Source organism: Dendrobates tinctorius, unplaced genomic scaffold (genome assembly GCF_039654945.1).
Source record: "Dendrobates tinctorius isolate UK_male_01 unplaced genomic scaffold, ASM3965494v1 ptg000015l, whole genome shotgun sequence".
In the NCBI taxonomy this organism is placed as follows: domain Eukaryota; kingdom Metazoa; phylum Chordata; class Amphibia; order Anura; family Dendrobatidae; genus Dendrobates; species Dendrobates tinctorius.
In genome coordinates this window covers 37,586,940-37,612,415 of record NW_027361683.1, presented here as the reverse complement: position 1 = coordinate 37,612,415, position 25,476 = coordinate 37,586,940, and the positions used below count along the sequence as shown (strand labels likewise).

At 48.0% G+C, this 25,476-nt stretch overlaps 1 protein-coding gene across 2 annotated transcripts in view; it reads left to right on the top strand.

Moving 5' to 3' along the window:
• Window positions 1-25,476, top strand: part of CRYBG2 (crystallin beta-gamma domain containing 2) — a 190,104-nt gene that overhangs the window by 163,256 nt on the left and 1,372 nt on the right. For both annotated transcript variants that reach the window (XM_073563719.1, XM_073563710.1), the window contains 4 exons: window positions 913-1,052; window positions 1,178-1,301; window positions 1,573-1,731; window positions 3,128-3,287. In XM_073563719.1, coding sequence (XP_073419820.1) covers window positions 913-1,052; window positions 1,178-1,301; window positions 1,573-1,731; window positions 3,128-3,287 — 583 coding nt within the window. The remainder of the gene's footprint in view (window positions 1-912; window positions 1,053-1,177; window positions 1,302-1,572; window positions 1,732-3,127; window positions 3,288-25,476) is intronic.

The following is a 25,476-nucleotide window of genomic DNA, read 5'->3' as shown; positions in this document are numbered from 1 at the left end:
GTTAATTGGGTAAATTTGGTGCAAAAGTGGAAAAAGTTAATGCCCCTTTTTTATCTAATTTTGTTTGTTTTGAGCCTTTTTTTTCTTTGTACCCAATTCATTATTCTATTTGTGCCTTTTTTTAAGTCTGTTTTATTTATGCTCACCTGTGGGTTTTTTTCCGCTTTGTGGGCAGAGTTTAGTAATTCCAGATGTATTAGCCTGAACTGATTCATCAATTGCGACTTTTTAAAAAGTTGTAAAATTTGGTGCAACTTCACTCCGGTCTCCCTTTCACTTTGCGCCAATTTCATGAATCCCATGCACCAGTTTATATTTTTTTTTTTAGTACACTTTGTGGCTTAGCTGCTGAGGATACACGGCAACTACGGTCACAGTAACATGACATTGCTGGATTTGACTGACTAGCCTTTATGGAAACCATAAATGCAACCTATAGACAAGGCCTTGGTGTGGTACATGCCAGAGTGTTCTTTATTACACTTGCACCTCTCTATGTGACATAGGATGGCTGGCCCTGTGATTTGACAATAGCTATTAGTAGAGATCAGTAACGTTCACAGGACCCTGGTTCAACTCTCATGTTGGTAGTCCGTGGCACCTTTACCAGATCACTGCAAACCTCCGCCTCCCAGCCGCTATTCCCAACATTTCTTCTGATTAGTATTCCCAATTCAACATCATTATTATGGTGCGATGCACATATGACATTGTGCTAGCCCTGCTAATTACAACACGTTCCAAGGGAGGAGGTTCACAGGGTTCTGGTCCAGTGGTCACGGACTATCGATATGACCCCTGGACCAGAGTGAATCTTTTTGCTCAACTCTAGCTATCAGTTATGCTATAATATCGGTACAAAAATAGCAAAGCACAGCTACTTTGTTAAGTTTTCCTTTCAATATTTTGCAGTATTTTTCAACACCTTCAATATCACTTCATGGCTTAGAGAGATTTGAAGGCAAAGAGATAGAATTCACTAGTTCAGTTCGGAGCCTGCAAAGTGAAGGCTACAACAACCATGTGCTGTCTATTAAAGTGGCGAGTGGCATGTGAGTAATTGTTTATTCATATATTCCTTCTCACAAACTGTACAGGACTTCTTCACATACAGTACAGTATTATCTCTTAATATTTTTTATTTAATATTCTACTTTCCATTTTTTTTATAAAACAGATGGGTTGTTTATGAGCACAGTGATTTTCGTGGAAGACAGTGGCTACTAGAACGGACACAAATCACTAACTGGTTGCTATTCAGTGGTATTCAGCGAATCGGATCACTTTGTCCTATTAGACAGGTAGGCTCACTGCAAATACTATAAACTGTATGTAAGCCCAAATACCAAGATGACAAAGTTTTATGTGCCCATATTCCTGGAGGAGCATACATATTTAGTATTTTTATTTTATAATTTATTCATGTACTTATTTTAACCTGCAAAACCATAGATATGAGGTCAATGCATGTTGAAGAATCATCAGTTTAGTTTGGACTAACAATACCATGTATTACATCTGAAGCAATGTCAATCTAAACCCTACATCTCTTCATTTTCTCATCTGTTTCAGAGGAGGGTATATTTCCGACTTCGGAACCGTGCCTTAGGCTTGTTCTTGGGCGTTCCAGAGCCAGCTGAGAACATGAAAGCTGCACGTGTCCAAGTCACTGAGCCAAGAGTCGGAAGCTGTAATCTTTGGTACTATGAGGAAGGACGCATTAAGAATCAGGTTAGTGAAAAACATGCAGGCATCTGTGTTATTTTTTCCCCTCATACACCGAAATTGTTACTGTATAAGCTAGTAAACCCATGCAGAATAAATAAAAAAAGTCATAAGACTTTTTTCATCCTAGAGGCAATAGTGGAAATCAAAATTTTTGTAAAATGAAACCTTATCCAAAAATAAAAGAAACTCAGTATTGTCCTATTATATCACTCTTTAACAGACCAAAACACACACGTTAATGTGAGGCCTTCTGGGGATTTTTCCAGTTTACATTTTTTAGTGTTGCTACCTAGTTACTATTGGCTCAACAACATGCTAAGCATTTTATTGCCTTGAGTGTACATGCAAGCTGGGTGATTAGTCAGAGTGTTTATGACAGCTCTGCCCAATCATATAGATAATTGTGCACCTATGAACTCATAGCTACACAGTTAAATCCCCTTATTTGTATTGAACTCTATATTCAGTGTAGAGTATGTACATGAAGCTGAACAAGATTAGAAAGATTTACTCCCTACAGCTTCCTGCCTCAGTAAGGCTATTCTGGATACTGGTGAATAACCACCAAACATCAGGTAAAAGCAAGACTACCTGTTCTGACTTTACACACCTTCTATAATCCACATGGTTTACTTTGGAGATATAATAGCATATTTGACTCATTTTCCCTCAACAGTGTAGAAAGGCTGTGCTAGAGATAAGACTCTGACACTACTGTATAGTAATCTTTAGCTGGCCCACTTAGGGTATTGTGCTACAGGGAGATATTGGCTAAAGGTCTTATAGAGTGCATTGTGATTTGGGGGGTTCTTAGGCTATGTGCACACGTTGCAGATTCAGCTGCGGGTTTTTCCGCGCGGATCCGCAGGTAAAACCGCAGGTAAAGTGACCAGCGGTTTTCCTGCGGTTTAGCCTGCTGTTTAGCCCTGCGGTTTCACACCTCTACTATGTTAAAGGTGTGAAACCGCTGCGAAAACTGCCCAAACAATTGACATGCTGCGGTTTGTAAACCGCAGCAAAACCGCGCGGAAAAAAACGCAGCGTGAGCACAGCGGTTTTGAAATGCCATAGGATAACATGGTACTGTACCATGTCTGCTGAACTGCTGCGTTTCCGCAGGGCCAAAACCGCTTGCGGAAACGCAGCAGAATCCGCAACGTGTGCACATAGCCTTATAATCACACTTACCATATCTGACATGATTACAGGCACTGATTGTGGCTGACGATATTACAGGGGTACTAAATGTGACAGACAAGGTGACCAGCACTGGAATGTGTATCTAGAACCTCCTCCATAGGAAATTCCTGCCACTGCATTGTTCTCTTTAATTCTATATTAAGGTTCAAGAAATGTCTATCTCTAACAAAAACCACGTATCTTTTGTGTCTCCTTATAGATGACTCCTCAAATGAGCCTGCAGGTTGTTGGCATGGCTACTCCAGGGACAAAAGTAGTCATGTGGTCCGAGGGGCGCAAACCTATTCAAACTTGGTCTCTTGAGGATTCTGGTCATATAATGAGCTGTTTATTTGAGGGTTTGTGTCTAGATATAAAAGGTAAGACGTTAAAGCAGTACTTACTAAGGTGACCTGGCATATATGCACTATATTGCTATATAGTCAAAACCGGCATTTTGTTTGCCAGTTTTGGTGGAAGATTTCACTGTACTAAGGTGTGATAAATTCATTAAGAGGCGTAAGCATATTTAGCTACCATGCGCCACTGCAATAAATGTACTCCATTAAGATATACAAGTACAGTTGTGCTCAAAAGTTTACATACCCCGGCAGAATTTTGCTTTCTTGGCCTTTTTTCAGAGAATATGAATGATAACACCAAAACTTTTTCTCCACTCATGGTTAGTGGTGGAGTGAAGCCATTTATTGTCAAAGTACTGTGTTTTTTCTTTTTAAATCATATTGACAACCTAAAACATCTAAATGACCCTGATTAAAAGTTCACATACCTGATTTATTAATACCGTGTATTGCCCCCTGTAACATCAATGACAGCTTGAAGTCTTTTGTGGTAGTTGTGGATGAGGTTCTTTATTTTCTCAGAAGGTAAAGCTGCCCACTCTTCTTGGTAATAAGTCTCCAGTTCCTGTAAATTCCTGGGCTGTCTAGCATGAACTGCACGCTTGAGATCTCCCCAGAGTGGCTCAATGATCTTGAGGTCAGGAGACTGAGATGGCCACTCCAGAACCTTCACTTTGTTCTGCCGTAGCCAATGACAGGTCGACTTGGCCTTGTGTTTTGGATCATTGTCATGTTGGAACATCCAAGTACGTCCCATGCACATCTTCCGGGCTGATGATTGCAAAGTTGCCTCCAGCATTTGCTGATAATGTGCTGCATTCATCTTTCCTTCAACTTTGACCAAGTTTCCTGTACCTTTGTAGCTCACACATCCCCAAAACATCAGCGATCCACCTCCGTGCTTTACATTAGGAATGGTGTTCCTTTCATCTTAGGCATTGTTGACCTCTCTCCAAAGATAACGTTTATGGTTGTGGCCAAAAACTTCAATTTTGGTCTCATCCCTCCAAATTACCTCGCTCCAGAAGTTTTGAGGCTTGTCTCTGTGCTGTTTTGTGTATTGTAGGCAAATACTTTGTGGCATTTGCGCAGTAATCACAGTTTGAACGCTGTTGACTGGCATTATCAATTCCTTGGATATCTTTTTGTATCCCTTTCCTATTTTATACAGTTCAACTAGCTTTTCCCATAGATCCATTGATAATTCTTGTGCTTTCCCCATGACTCACAATCCAGAATCAATGGCTGGATGAAAGATGCAAGAGTCTGTATGCATCCCAGAAACTCACTTAGCTTTTATGCACACACACTGATTACAAGCAAACAGGTCACAGGTCAGGATGTTACCTTTAGTAGCCATTCAAACCCATTTGTGTCAACTTCTGTGCATGTTATCAGGCTAAAATCACCAGGGTATGTGAACTTTTGATCAGGGTCATTTGGATATTTTGGGTTGTCATTATGATTTAAAAAGAGAAAACACAGTAGTTTGACAATAAATGGCTTCACCCAACCACTAACTATGAGTGAAGAAAAAGGTTTGGTGTTATCACTAGTGTTGAGCGATACCGTTCGATACCCAACAATATCGTATCGGATGGTATCGCCCGATACGAAAAAAATATCGGGTATCGCCGATTCCGATACCAGAAGTCCCATTCAAGTCAATGGGACTTCCGGTATCGGAATTAAAAAGAGGCCTTTATTTCCTTGTTGGCTAATTCTACATAATTGAAAACAAATAAGAATCATGTAGAATGTATTGTGGGAGGTGGAGGAGACATTAAAAGCATAGTGGTTTATTCAAATCACATGGCATAGCATTAATTCCAATTTTTTTTTTTTCAAGACGTTCGGAGTTAAAAAGATATTGACTATGTTAACTTTTTTATATTTAGTCAGATATGTATGTTTCACAACTTCCATGCTCTTCACCTTCTTTTGTACTTCTCCCACACTTTCTCCTTCATGATCCGCAGCAGTAGCATTTTTTTCATCAACTTTTTCTTCACCTTATTCATCTTCTTCTTCTTCACCTTCTTCCCATTAATTTTTTTTTCCATTCTTCATATTCTTCTTATTCAGCTATTATTAATTTTCATATGCTATTTCTTCATCTTCTTCCTATTCTTCTTTTTCTTCATTTTCTTATGGTGACAGGCATTCCTGTAGTACTTATCTATAAAAGTTATAAGATTACACCTTACGTTCTGCCTGTCACAAAAGATTTACAACAGGATTTGTCCGCGTTCAGTTTGGCCTGCAGCAGCAGGCATTTTCCAGGGGCACCACGAGGAGGAACGGACTCACCCCCATTTACTGCTTAGTCTTCTTCTGCTTATAATTTTGATTTCTTCTATGCTGATTTTTTGTCTTATGCTTAATGTTCTTCTGCTTTCTGTTCTTCTGCTTTTGCTTCTTCTGCATCTTGTTCTTCTGTCTTTTGTTCTGTATCTTGGTGGTTGTCTTCATGCGAGAACCAGCTGACAGTACTGGAACCCGTAGTGGCAGCAGAAGGAACAATAGCCAATGGCACTACTGAGGAACAGCTGACGGTGCTGGACCCCGGTTACTATGCAGGAGGTACCTGTGCTAGAAACCACTACCAAGGACCAGCTGACGGTGCTGGACCTCGGATACCGAGATGGAGGCACCTAGGCCAAAGGCTGTGGTGAGAACCAGCAGACAGTGCTGGCACCCGGATGGGTAGCAGAAGGAACAAGAGCCAATGGCACTACCGAGGACCAACTGACGGTGCTGGACAACGGTTACTAAGCAGAATGTACCTGTGCTAAAAAGCACTACCAAGGACCAGCTGACGGTGCTGGACCTCGGATACCGAGATGGAGGCACCTAGGCCAAAGGCTGTGGCGAGAACCAGCAGACAGTGCTGGCACCCGGATGGGTAGCAGAAGGAACAAGAGCCAATGGCACTACCGAGGACCAACTGACGGTGCTGGACCACGGTTACTAAGCAGAAGGTACCTGTGCTAAAAAGCACTACCAAGGACCAGCTGACGGTGCTGGACCTCGGATACCGAGATGGAGGCACCTAGGCCAAAGGCTCTGGCGAGAACCAGCAGACAGTGCTGGAACCCGGGTGGGTAGCAGAAGGTACCCATTGAAAGCAAAGTAGCCAGGCCGCAAGCCGGTCGCAGTTACCGAAACCCACAGTCCTACAGGGGGTCCCTGTCCCATTGGCACTACGGATCCAGCCTTCAGTGCCAGTTCCCGCAGCCCACATAGGAGTCACCTAAACTGCAGGCACCGTAGAGTCGGCTAACCCGGCCGCAAGACGACAGGACAACGGATTGGTGGCATAGTGACCTTGACACTACCCGGAAACAGCAGGCGTGCTGGAACCAGGCTGGGCAACAGGGAGTCCCCGTGCCAAAGACACTGCCGAGAACCAGCTGACGGTGCTGGAACCCAGATAGGTATCAAAAGCTACAAGAGCCAATGGCACTACCGAGGACCAACTGACGGTGCTGGACCACGGTTACTAAGCAGGAGGTACCTGTGCTAGAAAGCACTACCAAGGACCAGCTGACGGTGCTGGACCTCGGATACCGAGATGGAGGCACCTAGGCCAAAGGCTCTGGCGAGAACCAGCAGACAGTGCTGGAACCCGGGTGGGTAGCAGAAGGTACCCATTGAAAGCAAAGTAGCCAGGCCGCAAGCCGGCCGCAGTTACCGAAACCCACAGTCCTACAGGAAACCAACATATTACTCCCAGCCGTAACCCCACAGGCTCGGGAGCACCACCACACCGAGGTATATTGCCCACTAATCAACTAGGGGATCCGCCCACTTTACGGAAACTCCCCATCCAATTTTCACCACATCACCACCACCAAATCAATGAACATAGGAGACCCAATACCATGAGTCTCCAAAAACAATTTCAAAACGACTCCAAGGACTCCCCCCCCCCTTTCGAACCGCCACAACGAGGGCCCATTGAACACCTCAATGGCCCGAGACCCCCCCGAAAACGCCATACCATGGCCCTCTCAATGCCTTCCTGCAGACCCAGAGCCCAAATGTCGGATCCCACCGCGTTCAAATGAACACCATCAGCCAACCAAAAATCTCCTTCCCCTTTTTCAAGATCAAAATGACGTACGACCACACCCCCATTCCTAACCACAAAAGAAGATACCGCCCTGTTAACTTTAATCCTTGCCTTGTCGACCTTCACCAAGGATCTCATGTAACGCCAACGCTTGCGTGGAACAATTTCTGACCAGACAATGGTGACCCCCGGATACAACAGCCACAACCGCAAGCAATCCTGCTTGATGTCCTTGATCAGCACCCGAAAAGGTCGAACCGCTAAATCATTGCCCCCAACATGAAGAACCAGAATGTCCGGAGCACGGTCCAACTGAGCACAGATATGAATTTCTTTCAATACCCTTCTCTACTCCATTCCCCTGAAACCGAGCTACCGCACCACCGCCACGGTCCTGGAGAAGCCGAGTTGTCTGCCATCGTTCCGGACGTCAGCACGCACAGCTCCCCAATGAACAAAGGAGTGCCCAAAAATCCAAACTAACAAAGGTGCGGTATCTGAAACAAAAAGAGGGGAAGGGGGCGCTAAACATCACAACATACCACAGTACACGAAAATAACTCCCAATCCGCCACAAGCTTCCACTCAAGCCACCCCCCCCTCCAATTGAGGCCGAACATAGCTTCGGTACCGATTAGACTTCCAGCCACCAATCTGCATTATGCCCGCAGGACCTAAACCCCCAACCGCTGCTTCCGTGGCAGCCCCAATCCTAAAAGAGTGAGTTGCAAAACGGGATTCGTCTAAGCCCAACAACCGAATAGACTTTTTGAAAACGGCCCCAAACTGATAACGAGACAAACTACTACCATCAACATGACACAACAACGATCCGCTCAAGCTGGGTCGCAGTTCCCAAAAATTCTGTAAACCCTGAACAGGGCACATAGAAGAGCCGGGCATGCTGCCCAACACCACCCGATGGCCTTTTCCCGACTGATCCGTCTTGGACCGTCGTAACCAAAATTCCACACCACGCGATGTCAACACAACATCCCTAGCCAACAACCCACCAACTGAACCTGTGTTGGGGAAACAAGCTCTCCCGCCCGTAAAGCTCTGAAAAAGGCGAACGAGAAAGCTAAACGAAACAACAAAAGCTCATGACGCGAAGAACAAACCGACTCCAGCACAAGGCCCAACTGTTCCAACATATTAAAAGATATCGGCCTCCTCAAATCACCCCCACTTTTGCACCGGCGAAAACCCTTAGCCGCTTGTCTGACCAAAAACGTCTTTGTCAAATCGCGACTATTGCGTAGCCGAAAGCCAAACGACAATCCAGCCAAAACCCGTGACACTTTTGCGCAAGACCAGCCCTCAAGTGAACCACAACCCAACCAGGCCAGCAGCATTCCCTCCTGATCCTGCCCGAAACCAATGACAGGGCCGGCTGCCGCAACTTCCTCCCACATCCGCCATACTGCCCGGTAGGCCTCCCAGGTTTTCGGCGCCAAGGAGGACTCAATCAGCGCCTATGCGGCCCATAAGCCAACCTCCACAGTTCCTCCGGGCAAGCCAAACCCTCGACCTCTGCTTCTGGCGCCAAGGAGCGAAAACGATCCCACTGCGAACGAGAAAGAGAGTCAGCTATTTCGTTCCTGACTCCAGGAACATGTGACGCGGTCACGCACGCATTCAAAGACAAACATAGCAGAACCAATTGTTGCAGCACCCGAACTACCGGAGGAGATGAAGCGGTAAGCCCGTTGATTGCGCACACGACACCCATGTTGTCGCAATTAAACCGCACACGCTGATCCCGAAACTCCCGACCCCACAAATGCACTGCCACCAGGATCGGAAAAATTTCCAACAACGCAATGTTGCGCACCAAACCAGACTCGATCCACTCATCAGGCCAACGAGACGCGCACCACTGTCCTCTGAAATAAGCTCCAAAACCGATGCCCCCAGCCGCATCCGTAAACAGCTGCAGCGCGTCGTTGCCAACCACATCAGACATCACCAAAGAGCGACCGTTGTACCCAACCAAAAAAGACTCCCAAACCGCCAAATCCACCCTAAGCTCTGACGACAATCTGACAAAATGATGGGGGGCCTGAATCCCTGCAGTAGCGCTCGCCAGCCTACGTGAAAAAACTCGCCCCATCGGCATTACTCGACACGCAAAATTCAACTTCCCCAGCAACGACTGGAGATCGCGCAATGATATTTTCTTCAAACGTCGCGCCCGAACCACCTCAGCCCGCAGATCAGCCAACTTGTCCTCCGGCAGCCGAAACTCCCACGCAACGGTGTCAATAACAATCCCCAAAAAACGCAAGCATGTACTTGGGCCCTCGGTTTTACCAGGCGCCAGCGGAACGCCAAAGCGCTCAGCAACCCACTCGATGGTTTGCAATAGTCTGTGACAACGCAACGATTCAGTCGGTCCGACGCACAAAAAATCATCCAAATAATGGATAACTGACTCAAAACCAGAGACGTCACGCACCACCCACTCAAGAAAAGAACTAAAGGCCTCGAAATACGCGCAAGACAATGAGCAGCCCATGGGTAAGCACCTGTCCACAAAAAACTTGCCGTCCCAAAAACAACCCAAGAGACGGAAAGCAGCTTCCACGTCAGTCTTGGCCATAACGGCCCCCCGACCACAACTCCGCACCCACCGCACCGCCTCGTCGAAGGAGGAGTAAACCACCGAACATATCTCCGGATCAATACCGTCGTTGACCGACCTACCCCGAGGAAAAGACAAATGCTGGATAAGCCGAAACTTATTTGGCTCCTTCTTTGGGACCACACCCAGGGGAGAGACCACCAGATCCGGAAACGGCGGGGACGAGAAAGGGCCAGCCATGCGGCCCAAAGAAACTTCCTTTTCAATTTTGTCTGAGACCACAGCCGCGTGAACCAGAGCTGAACGCAAATTTTTTAAAACGAGTGGAATGACAAAAGGAGGATGCGGAATCACGAAACCATCTCTAAAACCCGCATACAACAATGCCGCTTTTTCCCGGTCCGCATATCTATTTAGATAAGGGACCATCCTTTCCAGTTTCACCGGAGTCTCCCCCTTTTGAATTACCGCCCCTAGCTCCTGACTTCCCTTTTTTAAAACACTTAGACGCTCCATGGGAAGCACCGTTACAGGCGGAACAAAGGTGTTTGAATCTACAATTCGCCCCGAACTTGCACTGCCCATCGTTGAACTGCCAACAAACCCCCAACTTGTGGTGCCCCCCTTGCCCCGATCCACTCCCGCTTGCGGCACTTGAGTTACCGCTGCTCTGGCTGGTGCTGCCAGCCCCCCCATGAAAGGAGCTCCCATACTTGTTCTGAGCAATAACGCGCATCCATAACCCAATATCCTTCTGATCCCAACGAATGGCTGGGCGAACAGCCTTCCTCTGCCGGAATTGTTCATCGTACCTCAGCCACGCCTGACCCCCGTAAACCCTGTAAGCTTCACCTATCGCATCCAGGTAACAAAACAATGCCGAGCAATTGTCCGGGGCCCTTTCCCCTATAACGCTTGCCAAAATGGCAAACGCTTGCTGCCAATTCACAAACGTTTGAGGAATTAAGCGCCACCTGCGTTTCTCCTCATCCTCCTTTTTGCTATCCAACTTCTTGCTCTTATCCAGATTAAATTTTTCAAGCGGCAATAACGAGAAAATCTCCACATATTCGTCCTTCCATATGCGCTCCTTAACTTCCTTCTTTAAATGAGCCCCCAATGGGCCCTCAAAGCAGACATAGACCTCGCCGTGAGCCCTGTCATCCAAGTGCACACGACATTCCTTCTCCTTTTCAGTTTGCACTGAAACTGACACTGGTTCGCTAGTGCGCCCCGCCAGCCCTGGCCCGCTCAGCCCCGCCTGTCCCCCAGATGGAGACCCCACCCAGGCTGCCAAAGGGGATGGTACAACAATACCCCGCTCTAGACGCGACAGCAAATTGCGGACATCTGCAAGCATGGACGTAACCCCCACCCCATTACTCGAACCGTCCGTCAAGGGACCCACCCCGCCTAACCCTGGAGACGCCAATGACTGACATACAGGGGACACAGATGCATACTCACCGGGCTGCGAGGGAGCTGTGAGCCCTCCAGCCGAAGCGCCAGGATCCCCAGATGCGTTCCTGCCAGATTGGCTCCTGATGCCGTCACCACTTGACCACCGCCATCGTCCGGGACTCCCCCCTGAGGGAACCGGGCCATCGTGCCCGAAGACCAAGGGGGATCCCGCTTGTAGATCCCGAGGCGACGTGGCTGATTGCGCCAACACGGCCGGAGACCCCGATGATGCGCCAGCCGTCCGCGCTGACGCGTGTGCGGCCACCGCTGGCGAGCTCCGTGGGACCACAGCATACCACCTGCTGCCGGATTTGGGGGTGGATGACGCATGCCCTGCAGAGCAGCAGGCCGACCCGTCCCTGCTGCTAGGCCTCCTGTCGCTGCTCCCGGAGCGGAAAGCAGGCCGCATTGCGGGCACCCCCCCGCCGCGGCCCCCCGATGGACCCGCAAACTCCGCCACACTGGAGGGTGAGAGGCAAGGCCCCGCTGACGTAGTCCTCGCAGACCGGGAAGAGGAGCTGGGAGCAGGACGCGCTGGATTAGGGCCCCCAGCGCGGCCCTCCGATTGATCCTGTGACAAGCGCCGCCCGGCGCGTGCCCGCCCCGCCCCCTGCACGGAGCGAGACTGAGGCCCAGACACCGCCGCAGGGCCTCGCCGGGCATGAGGATTCCTCCCAAGCCGGGGCCCGCTGGAGCGAGCAGCGCGGGGCGCCCGGCCTGGAGGGTCCCTGGAGGGGCTCCTGCGCCGACGGGAGGCCCTAGGAGCCACATCAGGAGAGAGTCTTTCGGGCGGCCTCACCCGCCGTGCGCGCTGTTCCCTCGGTGTCGGCAGGACCGGCTGCCCGGACGTCCCCGGGGTGACCGCCGCCAACTGCGCCTCCAGCCATCCTGGCGGCTGGTGTAAAGAAGCCGCCCTCAGGCACTGCAACGCCCGCTCCAGGTCAGCCATGGTGAGTGGGACAACTGCTTATTGTAGCAGAGCGGGAACTGTGAGGAGGGAGGCCCCACTACACACCCATATATAGTGGCAACACCCCCTCAACTAACTGGCCTCCGCCTAACGCCTTTCCTGGGGGAGGGGAGGCTCGGCTCCAGCCACTACTGGAGACAGTGGCGGACACACATTGGGGGATCTGCTGTCGTAACAGAACCCCAGTAACACAGGAACACGTGTGGAATGCGTGGACGGCAACTGTGAGCAGGAACTGGCAGTGTTGGAGGTCAGGGGAAATACTAGAGACAGAGTGGAGACAGAGGCCAAATCAGAGAATGTTTAAATCTGAAGTAGTTACAATTTGGAAGCAGCAGCAGTTTGCCCTCCACACAGCAGGGGATCAGCTGACGTTACTGAACCCCACTTTCACATGAACGTGTGTGTTTTTCTGTGTGGACAGCACTTCAGAGCACCAACTAGCGTTGTTGGAACCCAGGGACAATCATGGTGCAGGCCGAGGCCTACTAGGAGCGAGGTGTAAAGCAGAGGTATTTTGACTTTGGAGGGAGCAGGACACTTTGCCCTCCACACAGCAGGGGATCAGCAGACGTTACTGACCCCCACTTTCACATGAACGAGTGTGTTTTTCTGTATGTACGGCACTTCCGAGCAACAACTGACGATGTTGGAGCCCAGGGATAGTCATTTTGTATGCTGAGGCCTACTTGGAGGCAGTTTAAGATAAGACGTTGTTTGAATTTGGAGGCAGCAGCAGTTTGCCGTCCACACAGCAGGGGATCAGCTGACATTACTGACCCCCACTTTCACATGAACAAGTGTGTTTTTCTGTGTGGACAGCACTTCCGAGCACCAACTAGCGTTGTTGGAGCCCAGGGAGAACCAGGGTGCAGGCCGAGGCCTACTTGGTGGCAGTTTTAGATTGTTTGTAGGCTACAACAGACTGTCAACGTGCTCCAATTAGGCATCTGTCTCCACTCTGTTTCCAGGATTTCACGTGACTACCAACACCGCCAGTTTATGCGTACAGTAGCCGTCTGCCCAATCCACACGTGTTCCTGTGTTACTGGGATTCTGTAATGTCAGCAGATCCCCTGATGTGTGTCTGCCACTGTTTCCTGCTCTGTCCACATTCCCACCGCTTGCAGTGGGAAGGTGGACAGCGCAGGAGACAGTGGCGGACACACATTGGGGGATCTGCTGACGTAACAGAACCCCAGTAACACAGGAACACGTGTGGAATGCGTGGACGGCAACTGTGAGCAGGAACTGGCGGTGTTGGAGGTCAGGGGAAATACTAGAGACAGAGTGGAGACAGAGGCCAAATCAGAGAATGTTTAAATCTGAAGTAGTTACAATTTGGAGGCAGCAGCAGTTTGCCCTCCACACAGCAGGGGATCAGCTGACGTTACTGAACCCCACTTTCACATGAACGTGTGTGTTTTTCTGTGTGGACAGCACTTCCGAGCACCAACTAGCGTTGTCGGAGCCCAGGGAAAATGAGGTAGTAGGCCGAGGCCTACTTGGAGCCAGGTGTAAATCTGAGGTTGTTTGACTGTGGAGGGAGCAGGACACTTTGCCATACACACAGCAGGGGATCAGCTGACGTTACCGAACCCCACTTACACATGAGCGAGTGTTTTGTCTGTGCGGACAGCACTTCCGAGCACCAACTGGCGTTGTCGGAGCCCAGGGACAATGAGGTAGTAGGCCGAGGCCTACTTGGAGCCAGGTGTAAATCTGAGGTTGTTTGACTGTGGAGGGAGCAGGACACTTTGCCATACACACAGCAGGGGATCAGCTGACGTTACCGAACCCCACTTACACATGAGCGAGTGTTTTGTCTGTGCGGACAGCACTTCCGAGCACCAACTGGCGTTGTCGGAGCCCAGGGACAATGAGGTAGTAGGCCGAGGCCTACTTGGAGCCAGGTGTAAATCTGAGGTTGTTTGACTGTGGAGGGAGCAGGACACTTTGCCATACACACAGCAGGGGATCAGCTGACGTTACCGAACCCCACTTACACATGAGCGAGTGTTTTGTCTGTGCGGACAGCACTTCTGAGCACCAACTGGCGGTGTCGGAGCCCAGGGAAAATCAGGTAGTAGGCCGAGGCCTACTTGGTGGCAGTTTGCGATTGTTTCTAGACTACTACTAACTGTCAACGTACTCCAATTAGGCCTCTGTCTTCACTCTGTTTCGAGTATTTCCGCTGGCTTCCAACCACACCAGTTGCTGCTCTGAAATGCCGTCTGCACAACCCACACTTGTTCCTGTGTTACTGGGGTTCTGTAACAGCAGCTTCTCCCTAGAGGTGAGTCAGGCAATGTCTCCTGCTCTGTCCACATTTCCACTACAAGTAGTGGGAATGTAGACAAAGCAGGAGACATTGCCGTGCTCAACTCTGGAGATGAGCAGATGTTACAGGACCCAGGTACCACAGGAACAAGTGTGGATTGTGCAGACGGCACTTGAGAGCAGAAACAGGCGGTGTTGTAGGCCGGAGGAAATGCTCAAAACAGAGTGGAGACAGAGGGCAAATCAGAGAACATATTAAATCAGAGGTAGTCAGAGTTTGCCGTGCACACAGCAGGGGATCAGCTGACGTTACCAAACCCCACTTACACATGAGCGAGTGTTTTGTCTGTGCGGACAGCACTTCTGAGCAACAACGGGCGTTGCTGTAGCCCAGGAAATAAAGTTCAGGTCATAGAAACATGAACACAACAGGAGACCTGGATCCTGTTGCCAGCCAATTATTTATTCTGGAAGAGGACTGGCAAATTCAGGTGAGATCCAGGCCTTGTTCATTTTCACAAAAGTAAGCCGGTCAACATTATCGGCGGAGAGTCGCGTGCGACGGTCTGTTACCACACCACCTGCAGCACTAAAGACACGTTCCGATAATACACTGGCAGCAGGGCAAGCCAGCACCTCCAATGCATACTGGCTAAGCTCTGGCCATGTATCCAGCTTAGAGACCCAATACTTGAACGGGGAAGCGCCGTCTGGGAGAACACTAACAGGGCACGACAAGTAGTCTGTCACCATCTGACGGAAACGTTGCCTCCTGCTGACTGGAGCCGTCTGTGATGGTGTAGCCGTTTGTGGCGGTCCCACAAAACTTTTCCACATTTGGGCCATACTGTCCTTGCCTTGTCCTGCGGCACTGCCTCTGCTACCTCTTTGTGCAGAGCTTCCTCCACTGCCTCTACCCACATGGCTGCTTTGAAAAGCACTACCAGCAACACTTGTGGGGGGAATGGAGAACATGATGGCCTGCACAAGTGTTTCTTGGTACTCCCGCATTTTTCGCTCCCGGTTCAATTGTGGTATGAGGCTTTGTAAGTTGTCCCGGTAGCGAGGATCTAGGAGGGTGTACACCCAATAATCAGCCGTGTGGAGAATGTTGGAGATGCGGCGGTCATTTAAGGCCTCTTTCACACATCCGGTTTTCAGCATCAGGCGCGATGCGGCGAAAACTGTAAAAACCGGATCCGGCGCCGGTTGCCACCGGATCCGGTTTTTCCCCCATTCAGTTTCATTATTGCCGCATCGCGCCGGATACCTATGCGGCGTATCCGGTTTTTGCCTGATCCGGCAAAAACAGCCTGTCCGGCGTCTGGAAAAAACGTTCCATGTAACGTTTTTTTGCAGCGCCGGACCGGCTTTTTCCACAGCGCATGCCCAGACTCTGTGAATGTTAACCCCACAAGTGCCCGGCGAGAGAGAGAGAGATCTCTCTCTGTCACCCGGACACTTGTGAGAGATCTCTCTCGCCGGGCACTTGTGGGGTTAACACTCACAGTGTCTGGGTGAGAGAGAGAGATCTCTCTGTGGGGTTAACCCCACAAGTGCCCAGCAAGAGAGAGAGATTCTCTTGCCTGGACACTAATGTTAACCCCCCATGTCTCTCTCTCTCCACCCCCCTCCCCTCTCCTCCCCTCCCCTCTCCTATCCTCTCCTCCCCTCACCTCCCTTTCAGCAGCTGTCTCATTGGCTGCCTCTGTCCTGCGGCTCCTTTAATAATGTCCGAGCCGTATCATCTCGCCGCACACACATCCGCTGTCACGGCTGCAGGCCGGATCCGGCGGCCCGGCTTTTCGCCGCACGCCGCCGGACCCCACACACCGGATGTGTGAAAGTAGCCTAACAAGCACTGCAGCATGAAATCAACCATGTGCTGCAGACTGCCAACTGGACCGGAAACGCTGTCCCCAGCTTGAGGCAGCATCTCTGCCTGCTCAGCATCACCCCACCCTCGCTGTACACACTGTCTACTAGAGCCTTGTGTACCTCCCTCCTCTGGAGAGATGTGTTCCTCCTCCTCCATTGACTCCTCGTCGTCCTCCTCACTAAGTGTCCCCTGCCTGGGCCTTTGTGTGGAAGCACGTTGCGCAGACTTGCCAGAAGCAGATGGCATTTCTGACTGCTCATCCTCGACCTCTTCAAAAACCTCCTCACTTAGTGCTTGTAAGGTTTTTTGAAGCAGACAGATGAGGGGGACAGTCATGCTGATTAGTGCATCATCTGCACTGGCCATCCGCGTGGAGTCATCGAAGGCACGCAAAACTTGGCAGATGTCCCTCATAGTGGCCCACTCAGTGGTGGTGAAGTGTGTCCGGCGCACAGTGCGACTTGTTTGCGCCTGATGCAGCTGGTACTCCATTACTGCTGCCTGCTGCTCACACAACCGCTCCAACATATGTAACGTTGAATTCCACCTGGTGGGGAGGTCACATATGATGCGATGTTCTGGCAGGCGGAATCGTCGTTGCAGAGATGCAATGCGCGATCTTGCCATGCTGGAATGCCGCAAGTGAGCACACTCTAGGCGAACCTTGTGCAGCAGTGCATCAAGATCCGGATAGTCCCTCAGAAAGCTCTGCACGACCAAATTGAGCACGTGTGCCAGACATGGTATGTGAGTGAGGTTGCCTAGGCCCAGAGCTGCCACTAGATTTCGGCCATTGTCATTCACTACCAAACCTGGCTGGAGATTCGCTGGCACAAACCACACATCGCTCTCCTGCTTGATGGCATTCCAGAGCTCCTGTGCTGTGTGGCTCCGATTCCCCAAAGAAATTAATTTAAGGACGGCCTGTTGACGTTTGGCCACACCTGTGCTCATATCTGGCCTAACAGGCTCACGCAGTGCTGATTCCGAGGAACTAGAGTAGGAGGAGGACTCAATATGTACAGACTGCATTCCTGCAATCCTTGAAGTTGGCAGAATACGTACAGAGCCACTCTCCAGATCTGTACCCGGCTCCACAACATTGACCCAATGGGCAGTGAGGGAAAGGTATCGTCCCTGTCCATGGCTACTGGTCCACGCATCGGTGGTCAGGTGGACCTTGCTACTGACGGCATTTAGTAGCGCATTTTTAATTTTTCCCTCCACATGCTTTTGTAGGGCAGGGACAGCTTGCCTGCTGAAATAAAAGCGGCTGGGCACATTGTATTGTGGAACTGCCAATGACATAAAGTTTCGGAATAATGTCAGTCTCCACCAGCCTGAATGACAGCATCTCAAGGGCCAGTAGTTTGGCAATGCCGGCATTCAGAGCCAGTGCTCGGGGATGGTTTGCCGAGTATGGCCGCTTTTTCTCCCATGCCTGTGCTACCGATTGCTGGTGAGTGGCCTGGGAGGGTGCTGATGACTGCGAACGTGGTTCAGTGGGTGGAATTTCACTGGGTCTCTGGACAACAGTGGCAGTGGTTCTTCCATGGCGTTCCAGTGAGGAAGCCGAACCAGCTGTGTGTGAGCTGGAGGAAGAGGCCCCAACACGAGCTGAAGAGGTGGTAGGTGCTGCTGAAGGTTGGCCTACATCTTCAGTGTGTCTGTGTAACTCCACCTCATGCTTGGTACGCACATGTTTCCACATATTTGTGGTATTGAGGTTGCTCACATTTTTCCCTCGTTTCACTTTCTGATGACACAGCTTGCATTTGACAAAGCAAATGTCATCTGCAACTGTGTCAAAAAAAGACCACGCACTGCAAGTCCTGGGAGGGCCCGTTTTGTGTTTTGGAAGAGGATTGCTCCTCACGGGTGCCAAAGTGGAGGCTACAGGCAACCAAGTCTGCCCCCGCCCTCTCCCTCCTCTTTTGGCCGTTCGGGGAATCTCTTCCTCAGAGCTGCTCCCACCACCTTCCTGTGGCTGACGCCATGATGGGTCAAGGACCTCATCATCTCCACTCCCCTCTTCAAGCACCGGCTGGTCCTGGGTTGTCTCGCCAGCACCGTACACACCAGAAATTGGCAACTGAGTCTCATCATCATCTGATGCATACTGAGGTGTGCTGACCATAGGCACTGGCCCACCCGCCTCTTCAGATTCAGAGGGACAAAGCAGTTGCGCATCACTGCATACTCCCTCTTCTTCACGCTCTAGAATGCCTCTTGGCTGGCCACCTCTTTCCAAGCCAACAGATTCTGAGAACAGAAGTAAAGATTGAGATGGCTCCTGTCCAGGGCTCTCAGACTGCCTGGGCAATTTGGCAGGTGGTGAAGAGACAGATGGTTGCTCTTCAGTGCTCTGGCCTTGGGAGGATGAGGAAGTCATTGAAGTGGATGCGTTAGCTGCCATCCATCCGACAACGGCTTCAATTTGTTCGTCACGCAGCAGTGGGGTACGGCAAGGTCCTACAAAGCTGCGCATGAAGGACTGTTGCCTGGTAAAAGTGGGGGATGCCGGGTCACTGGTGGCCGCAGCAGATACCGAATCCCCACGTCCTCTCCCTGCTGAATCCCCCCGTCCTCTCCCTTCTGAAACTCCACGGCCATGACCACGTGCCTTACTCCCTGCCTTCTTCATCTTGGTAGACTGATAAAGATAGGCAGAAAAGTAAAAAAGGGGTGGCTTAGTGTTCTTATTCCTGAACACCTGCTAACCAGTATAAGAAACACTAATTTGGCTAAGAGTGTGTGTACTACACTTTAATATGATCTAATGTGGCCTAGACAACTGTAAAGTGGAGTGTTTGGTGAACTTTATTTCCTTTTTTTTTTTTGGGTGGGGGGAAAGGAAAGGAAAGGATGTGACCAAAGTTTGAAAGCTATAGTATCACAAACTTTTTGGAGCGATTACAATGCAGGAAGCTAACCTACAATGCAATTGATGAGGCTCCAAAAAATAGGGTGATACTAGCCTGGCTGGCCCTGAAGGGCACAAGCCAGCAAAAAGGCTCCTCTATCTAATCCTATATAGTGTTTGCAACCAACCAATGACAATGGATGCGGTTGGAAGCACACTAATATAGGATCAAAAATCTGGCAAAATTTGCTGCAAAAAAAGGACTATGTATGAGGCAGTGACGCACGCTGAGCGGACTACAGCTAGCGGTGGCTGTAGAACACACTGCAACGTGAGCTGCACTCACACACAGAGAGACCTATCAGACAGCCAAAAACAGTGCAGAGAAATGGGCTATAGCACTGAAAGGCTGCTGAAAGGCTCCGCTGTCCACTCCTTTAGTGTTTGCAACCAACGTATATGGATACGTATGGAAGCACACTATACAGGAGAAAAAAAAAGCAGCAATAAAAGAAAAATGTGTATGAGGCAGAGACACACGCTGGCCGGCCTACAAGCAGACGTGCCTGCAGGACACACTACACAGCGTGGGTCTGCACTCACACAGCCCTTGCAGACAGCTGTGAAAACAGCGCTGCTAGGGAAAAGCAAGCTACAGTGGTGGTTTATGTAGCCTGGGTTAAGCACTATATGTTTTGTGGAATCGCTATTTCTAACTGTCCCTCACAGTCTTCAACAGCAGCCTGTCCCTAACTGAATTCACAGCAGAGTGACCAGAAATGGCGGCTGCAGCGCTTTTTATAGTGCATCATGACATCATTTCAGCAGCCAATCACAGCCATGCCAGTAGTTAACATGCCTACATGCCTAACATGATATGCCCACACTTCTGAGGATCCCCATTGGCTGAATCAAATCGAGCGGGCTCCTAGCATTATGGGAACTTCCGATTCCGGTATTCGATATGAAAAAAGTATCGGAACTAAGTATCGGAATTCCGATACAGCTAATATCGGCCGATACCCGATACTTGCGGTATCGGAATGCTCAACACTAGTTATCACTCATATTCTCTGAAAAAAGGCCAAGAAAGCAAAAATTCTGCCAGGGTATGTAAACTTTTGAGCATAACTGTACCTTTCTATCTTGATTTGCAAAACTCTTGTTTTTTTACATTTTGATTAGTTTGTTGGCTGTGCTTGGTCGTGTCACTTCCCAGCTAAGCACTGCACACTTTTCCAAAAGTTGGCCAACTCAGTGACATACCACCAGTGGCAGCAGGTCAGACCACACCACTGCTATGGGGCCCGTGAGCTGGGTAGGGGTGGAGGCGTCTGCTGAGGCTCCTTCCTCCATCATCATTCCTCGCACTGACGGCCAGAGGGGGGCTCACTCAGTGCCAGCAATGATGATATGGAGAAGGGAGCATCAGCAGACGCCTGCACCCCTATCAGTCTACCTCGGCATATGACGTGTCAGTACAGCGGGCGCGATGACTTAATTATACGGCTCTTCACACCACAGGCTCAGCAGTCTGAAGCATTGGGTGGTACGGGGTGAGGTAAGCGTTGTATTTATTGTTTTAAATCAGTGACTGGTGGCCATAATAGCGTGTGGAGGACCATTGGGGGATTAATTATACTGTATGATGGACCATGGGGGGTTCATTATATTCTATGGAGGACCATGTGAAGTGCATTTTATTGTATGGAGGACCATGGCGAGTGCATTATATTATATGGAGGACCATGGGGAGTGAATTATATTCTATGGAGAACCATGGAGATTGAATTATATTCTATGGAGGACCACGGGGAGTGCATTATGCTATATGGAGGATGCTGCGGGGCGCATTATACTATATGGAAGATTAGGGGGACGCATTATACTATATGGAGGATTTATACAGTGTGAAGGTTTGTGTGGGGTCCATCATACTGTGTGGAGTGCTATGGGGGGTGATTATACAGTGTAGGACTATTATCCTGTATGTAGCCCCGTTATACTGCATGGAGGGCTGTCGGAGGCGTCACAGTTGGGGGATCATACTGTGTTGTTGTGGTGACCATATTTATCCTTGGGAGTACAGTAGGGTCATTATGCTGTGCATGTAGAGGATAATGTGGAGGGCTACACTATGGGGGTATCATACTGTGCTTGGGGGGCACATTTGTTGGCATCATACTTAAATAAGGCAATTTAAAGATAAATCTAGGTCTTCAGCAGGATGAAAATTACTACATGAAGGCTGGAAAGTTGTGAGATATTTTCTTCTGTAACCTGGCAATTATTTAATTTTTTTGGGGTGTTCTGCCCAATTAGAACTTCTGCTCTAGGGCCCCATGAATTCTATGGGTGACCCTGTTGGGATTTAAAAGCCTAAACTCGGCTGTAAGAGTGATTTCACACAATGTGAATTACTGCAGATTTTCAGATCTCAATTCTTGTGTGATTTTCCCCACAAACTCTAGTGATTTGAGTAAAGAGAAAGCAACAATTATTTATTATAGGATACATCATATATGAGATTTATATAATAGCCTATAGCCAGCAATTCATCAGAATACCTGCAATATAATCCTACATTTCACCTTCAGCAACCACTGCAGGGTGATACCTCATTGGTCATGTCGTCCCTTGGCATAATAAGTTGTTTGCTGTGGTTTCAAAAGTGGCACCTAGAACAATCAGCTGATCTCCTTGGCAGCTGTATTGTGAAATATTTTATCTGTGATATTAACAACATATGATGTACATTTTTGTCATAGGTCTATAAGGAATGTATGAAGCAGTCTCAGGAGCTGAGACTGCTTCATACTAAGCAGAGCCATTGGCTATGTTATATAGTCAGCATCTGTCTGTTACTACAACTGTGGTTATGCAATCCAATGACTGTAGCTTAGCCACTTCAATTTCTATCTCTGACAGCAGCATTAAAATGATATCAGTCCTGAGGCATCTGGTCTTCGGCTTCCATTGGCTCTCCGCGATGGAATCACAGCGTACTATTTGGTTACCATAACAACCAGATGCCTACTAAAGCCCCACTCCCATTACTGTCATGGTTTTTAGCTACAGGCTTCCATAGGAGACTGCAATTTTCTTATATACTGCAATATTATAGATTATAGCATATAGTTTGTGGTATATAGTTTATAGTAAAAGTGATTTAAATATTGCTGGTTCACGTCTTCTAAGGGAACCAAACAATAAAGTAAAAATGTATACCGTATATCAAAATATATATGTGTATATATATATATATATATATATATATATATATAGTGGGGCAAAAAAGTATTTAGTCAGTCAGCAATAGTGCAAGTTCCACCACTTAAAAAGATGAGAGGCGTCTGTAATTTACATCATAGGTAGACCTCAACTATGGGAGTCAAACTGAGAAAAAAAAATCCAGAAAATCACATTGTCTGTTTTTTTTTTATTTTATTTGCATATTATGGTGGAAAATAAGTATTTGGTCAGAAACAAGCAATCAAGATTTCTGGCTCTCACAGACCTGTAACTTCTTCTTTAAGAGTCTCCTCTTTCCTCCACTCATTACCTGTAGTAATGGCACCTGTTTAAACTTGTTATCAGTATAAAAAGACACCTGTGCACACCCTCAAACAGTCTGACTCCAAACTCCACTATGGTGAAGACCAAAGAGCTGTCAAAGGACACCAGAAACAAAATTGTAGCCCTGCACCAGGCTGGGAAGACTGAATCTGCAATAGCCAACCAGCTTGGAGTGAAGAAATCAACTGTGGGAGCAATAATTAGAAAATGGAAGACATACAAGACCACTGATAATCTCCCTCGATCTGGTGCTCCACGCAAAATCCCACCCCGTGGGGTCAGAATGATCACAAGAACGGTGAGCAAAAATCCCAGAACCACGCGGGGGGACCTAGTGAATGAACTGCAGAGAGCTGGGACCAATGTAACAAGGCCTACCATAAGTAACACACTACGCCACCATGGACTCAGATCCTGCAGTGCCAGACGTGTCCCACTGCTTAAGCCTGTACATGTCCGGGCCCGTCTGAAGTTTGCTAGAGAGCATTTGGATGATCCAGAGGAGTTTTGGGAGAATGTCCTATGGTCTGATGAAACCAAACTGGAACTGTTTGGTAGAAACACAACTTGTCGTGTTTGGAGGAAAAAGAATACTGAGTTGCATCCATCAAACACCATACCTACTGTAAAGCATGGTGGTGGAAACATCATGCTTTGGGGCTGTTTCTCTGCAAAGGGGCCAGGACGACTGATCAGGGTACATGAAAGAATGAATGGGGCCATGTATCGTGAGATTTTGAGTGCAAACCTCCTTCCATCAGCAAGGGCATTGAAGATGAAACGTGGCTGGGTCTTTCAACATGACAATGATCCAAAGCACACCGCCAGGGCAATGAAGGAGTGGCTTCGTAAGAAGCATTTCAAGGTCCTGGAGTGGCCTAGCCAGTCTCCAGATCTCAACCCTATAGAAAACCTTTGGAGGGAGTTGAAAGTCCGTGTTGCCAAGCGAAAAGCCAAAAACATCACTTCAATAGAGGAGATCTGCATGGAGGAATGGGCCAACATACCAACAACAGTGTGTGGCAACCTTGTGAAGACTTACAGAAAACGTTTGACCTCTGTCATTGCCAACAAAGGATATATCACAAAGTATTGAGATGAAATTTTGTTTCTGACCAAATACTTATTTTCCACCATAATATGCAAATAAAATGAAAAAAACACAGACAATGTGATTTTCTGGATTTTTTTTTCTCAGTTTGTCTCCCATAGTTGAGGTCTACCTATGATGTAAATTACAGACGCCTCTCATCTTTTTAAGTGGTGGAACTTGCACTATTGCTGACTGACTAAATACTTTTTTGCCCCACTGTATATATATATATATATATATATATATATAAAAGTATTTTAAAATCTCTACTTCTAGTGAATGAATTTGCTTTTAATGTAAAAATAGTAGATGTTTGCTGTGATCAGAGGTAAATTCTGTAGCTTAATTCATCATAATTTTGAACAAACTGATACATATGCATAAAACACGTAAAAACCTTCTACATACAGTTATCAGAAATAATTGCAGTAAACGGCAGTGTATAAAAATCGCATTTTGATGTCAGAACTTAACCAATTTACAGATGTGACTGGCACTATTAGTGATGTGGTGTACATACATTTCTCAGGAGGGTCTCCTTCCATGTAGTACGACACTGTCTTTAAAAAAAATAAAGTTTCTGAGCATCTGCCGAGTGTATTATCTGTTCTTGGTGCAGCAGAGAATCATAATACACGTTAGGCGTGGCAGACTTTCTATACTTTCAAGTCAGTAGTGGCCAGGAAGCGTCTCTTAACTCTTTTAACCTCTTAAAGCACCACTCTAGCATTGTTTGTTAATTTTATCATCAGAATGGTATCACTAATGCCCAAAGTAAAATCGTTATCTGCCGTCTTCTTCTGTTCTCAGCAGCGATGCAGTCGTCTTCTGCAGTTTGTGACCTGCTGGATCACTCCAGTGTTTGTTGGGTGAGCCGGAGGTCACTTCTCAATGTAATTCCATGAGAGTCCGAACAAGGTTTTCATAGACTTACCCTGGGAGCTTGTGATCAATACCTCTGACTTCTGGTCAGTCAGGAGCTGTGGTCACAGGATGGAGGATCAGGACTGGAGGAGTGCAGGGAAGAGCAGAAGACAGTGATAAGTATTTTGCTAGGGGAGGGAACAGCCATTATTGATATCCATTTTGCATATTTTCAGTTTTGTTCACTATTATGATGAATTGATGTACAGAAATGACTCCTGAACATGATCAACATCTACTATTTTACTGCTGAAAATCAAATTTATACCCTAGAAGTGAATATTTACTATAAAAAAGTCCATCTGTTAGCTGCAACATGCTGCTGCGATAATCCTGAAATAAATATTATTTGTGTAAATTTTAAGCTTAAAAAGGTGACTAATATTAATAAAGTATAATTAATGCAGCTTGTTCCAGGCTTATAGATAAAATACCCATTCTACATAATATCCAACGTTTTCTAACTAGCTGTTCTTATTCATGGGAAACCACTTACTTAAAA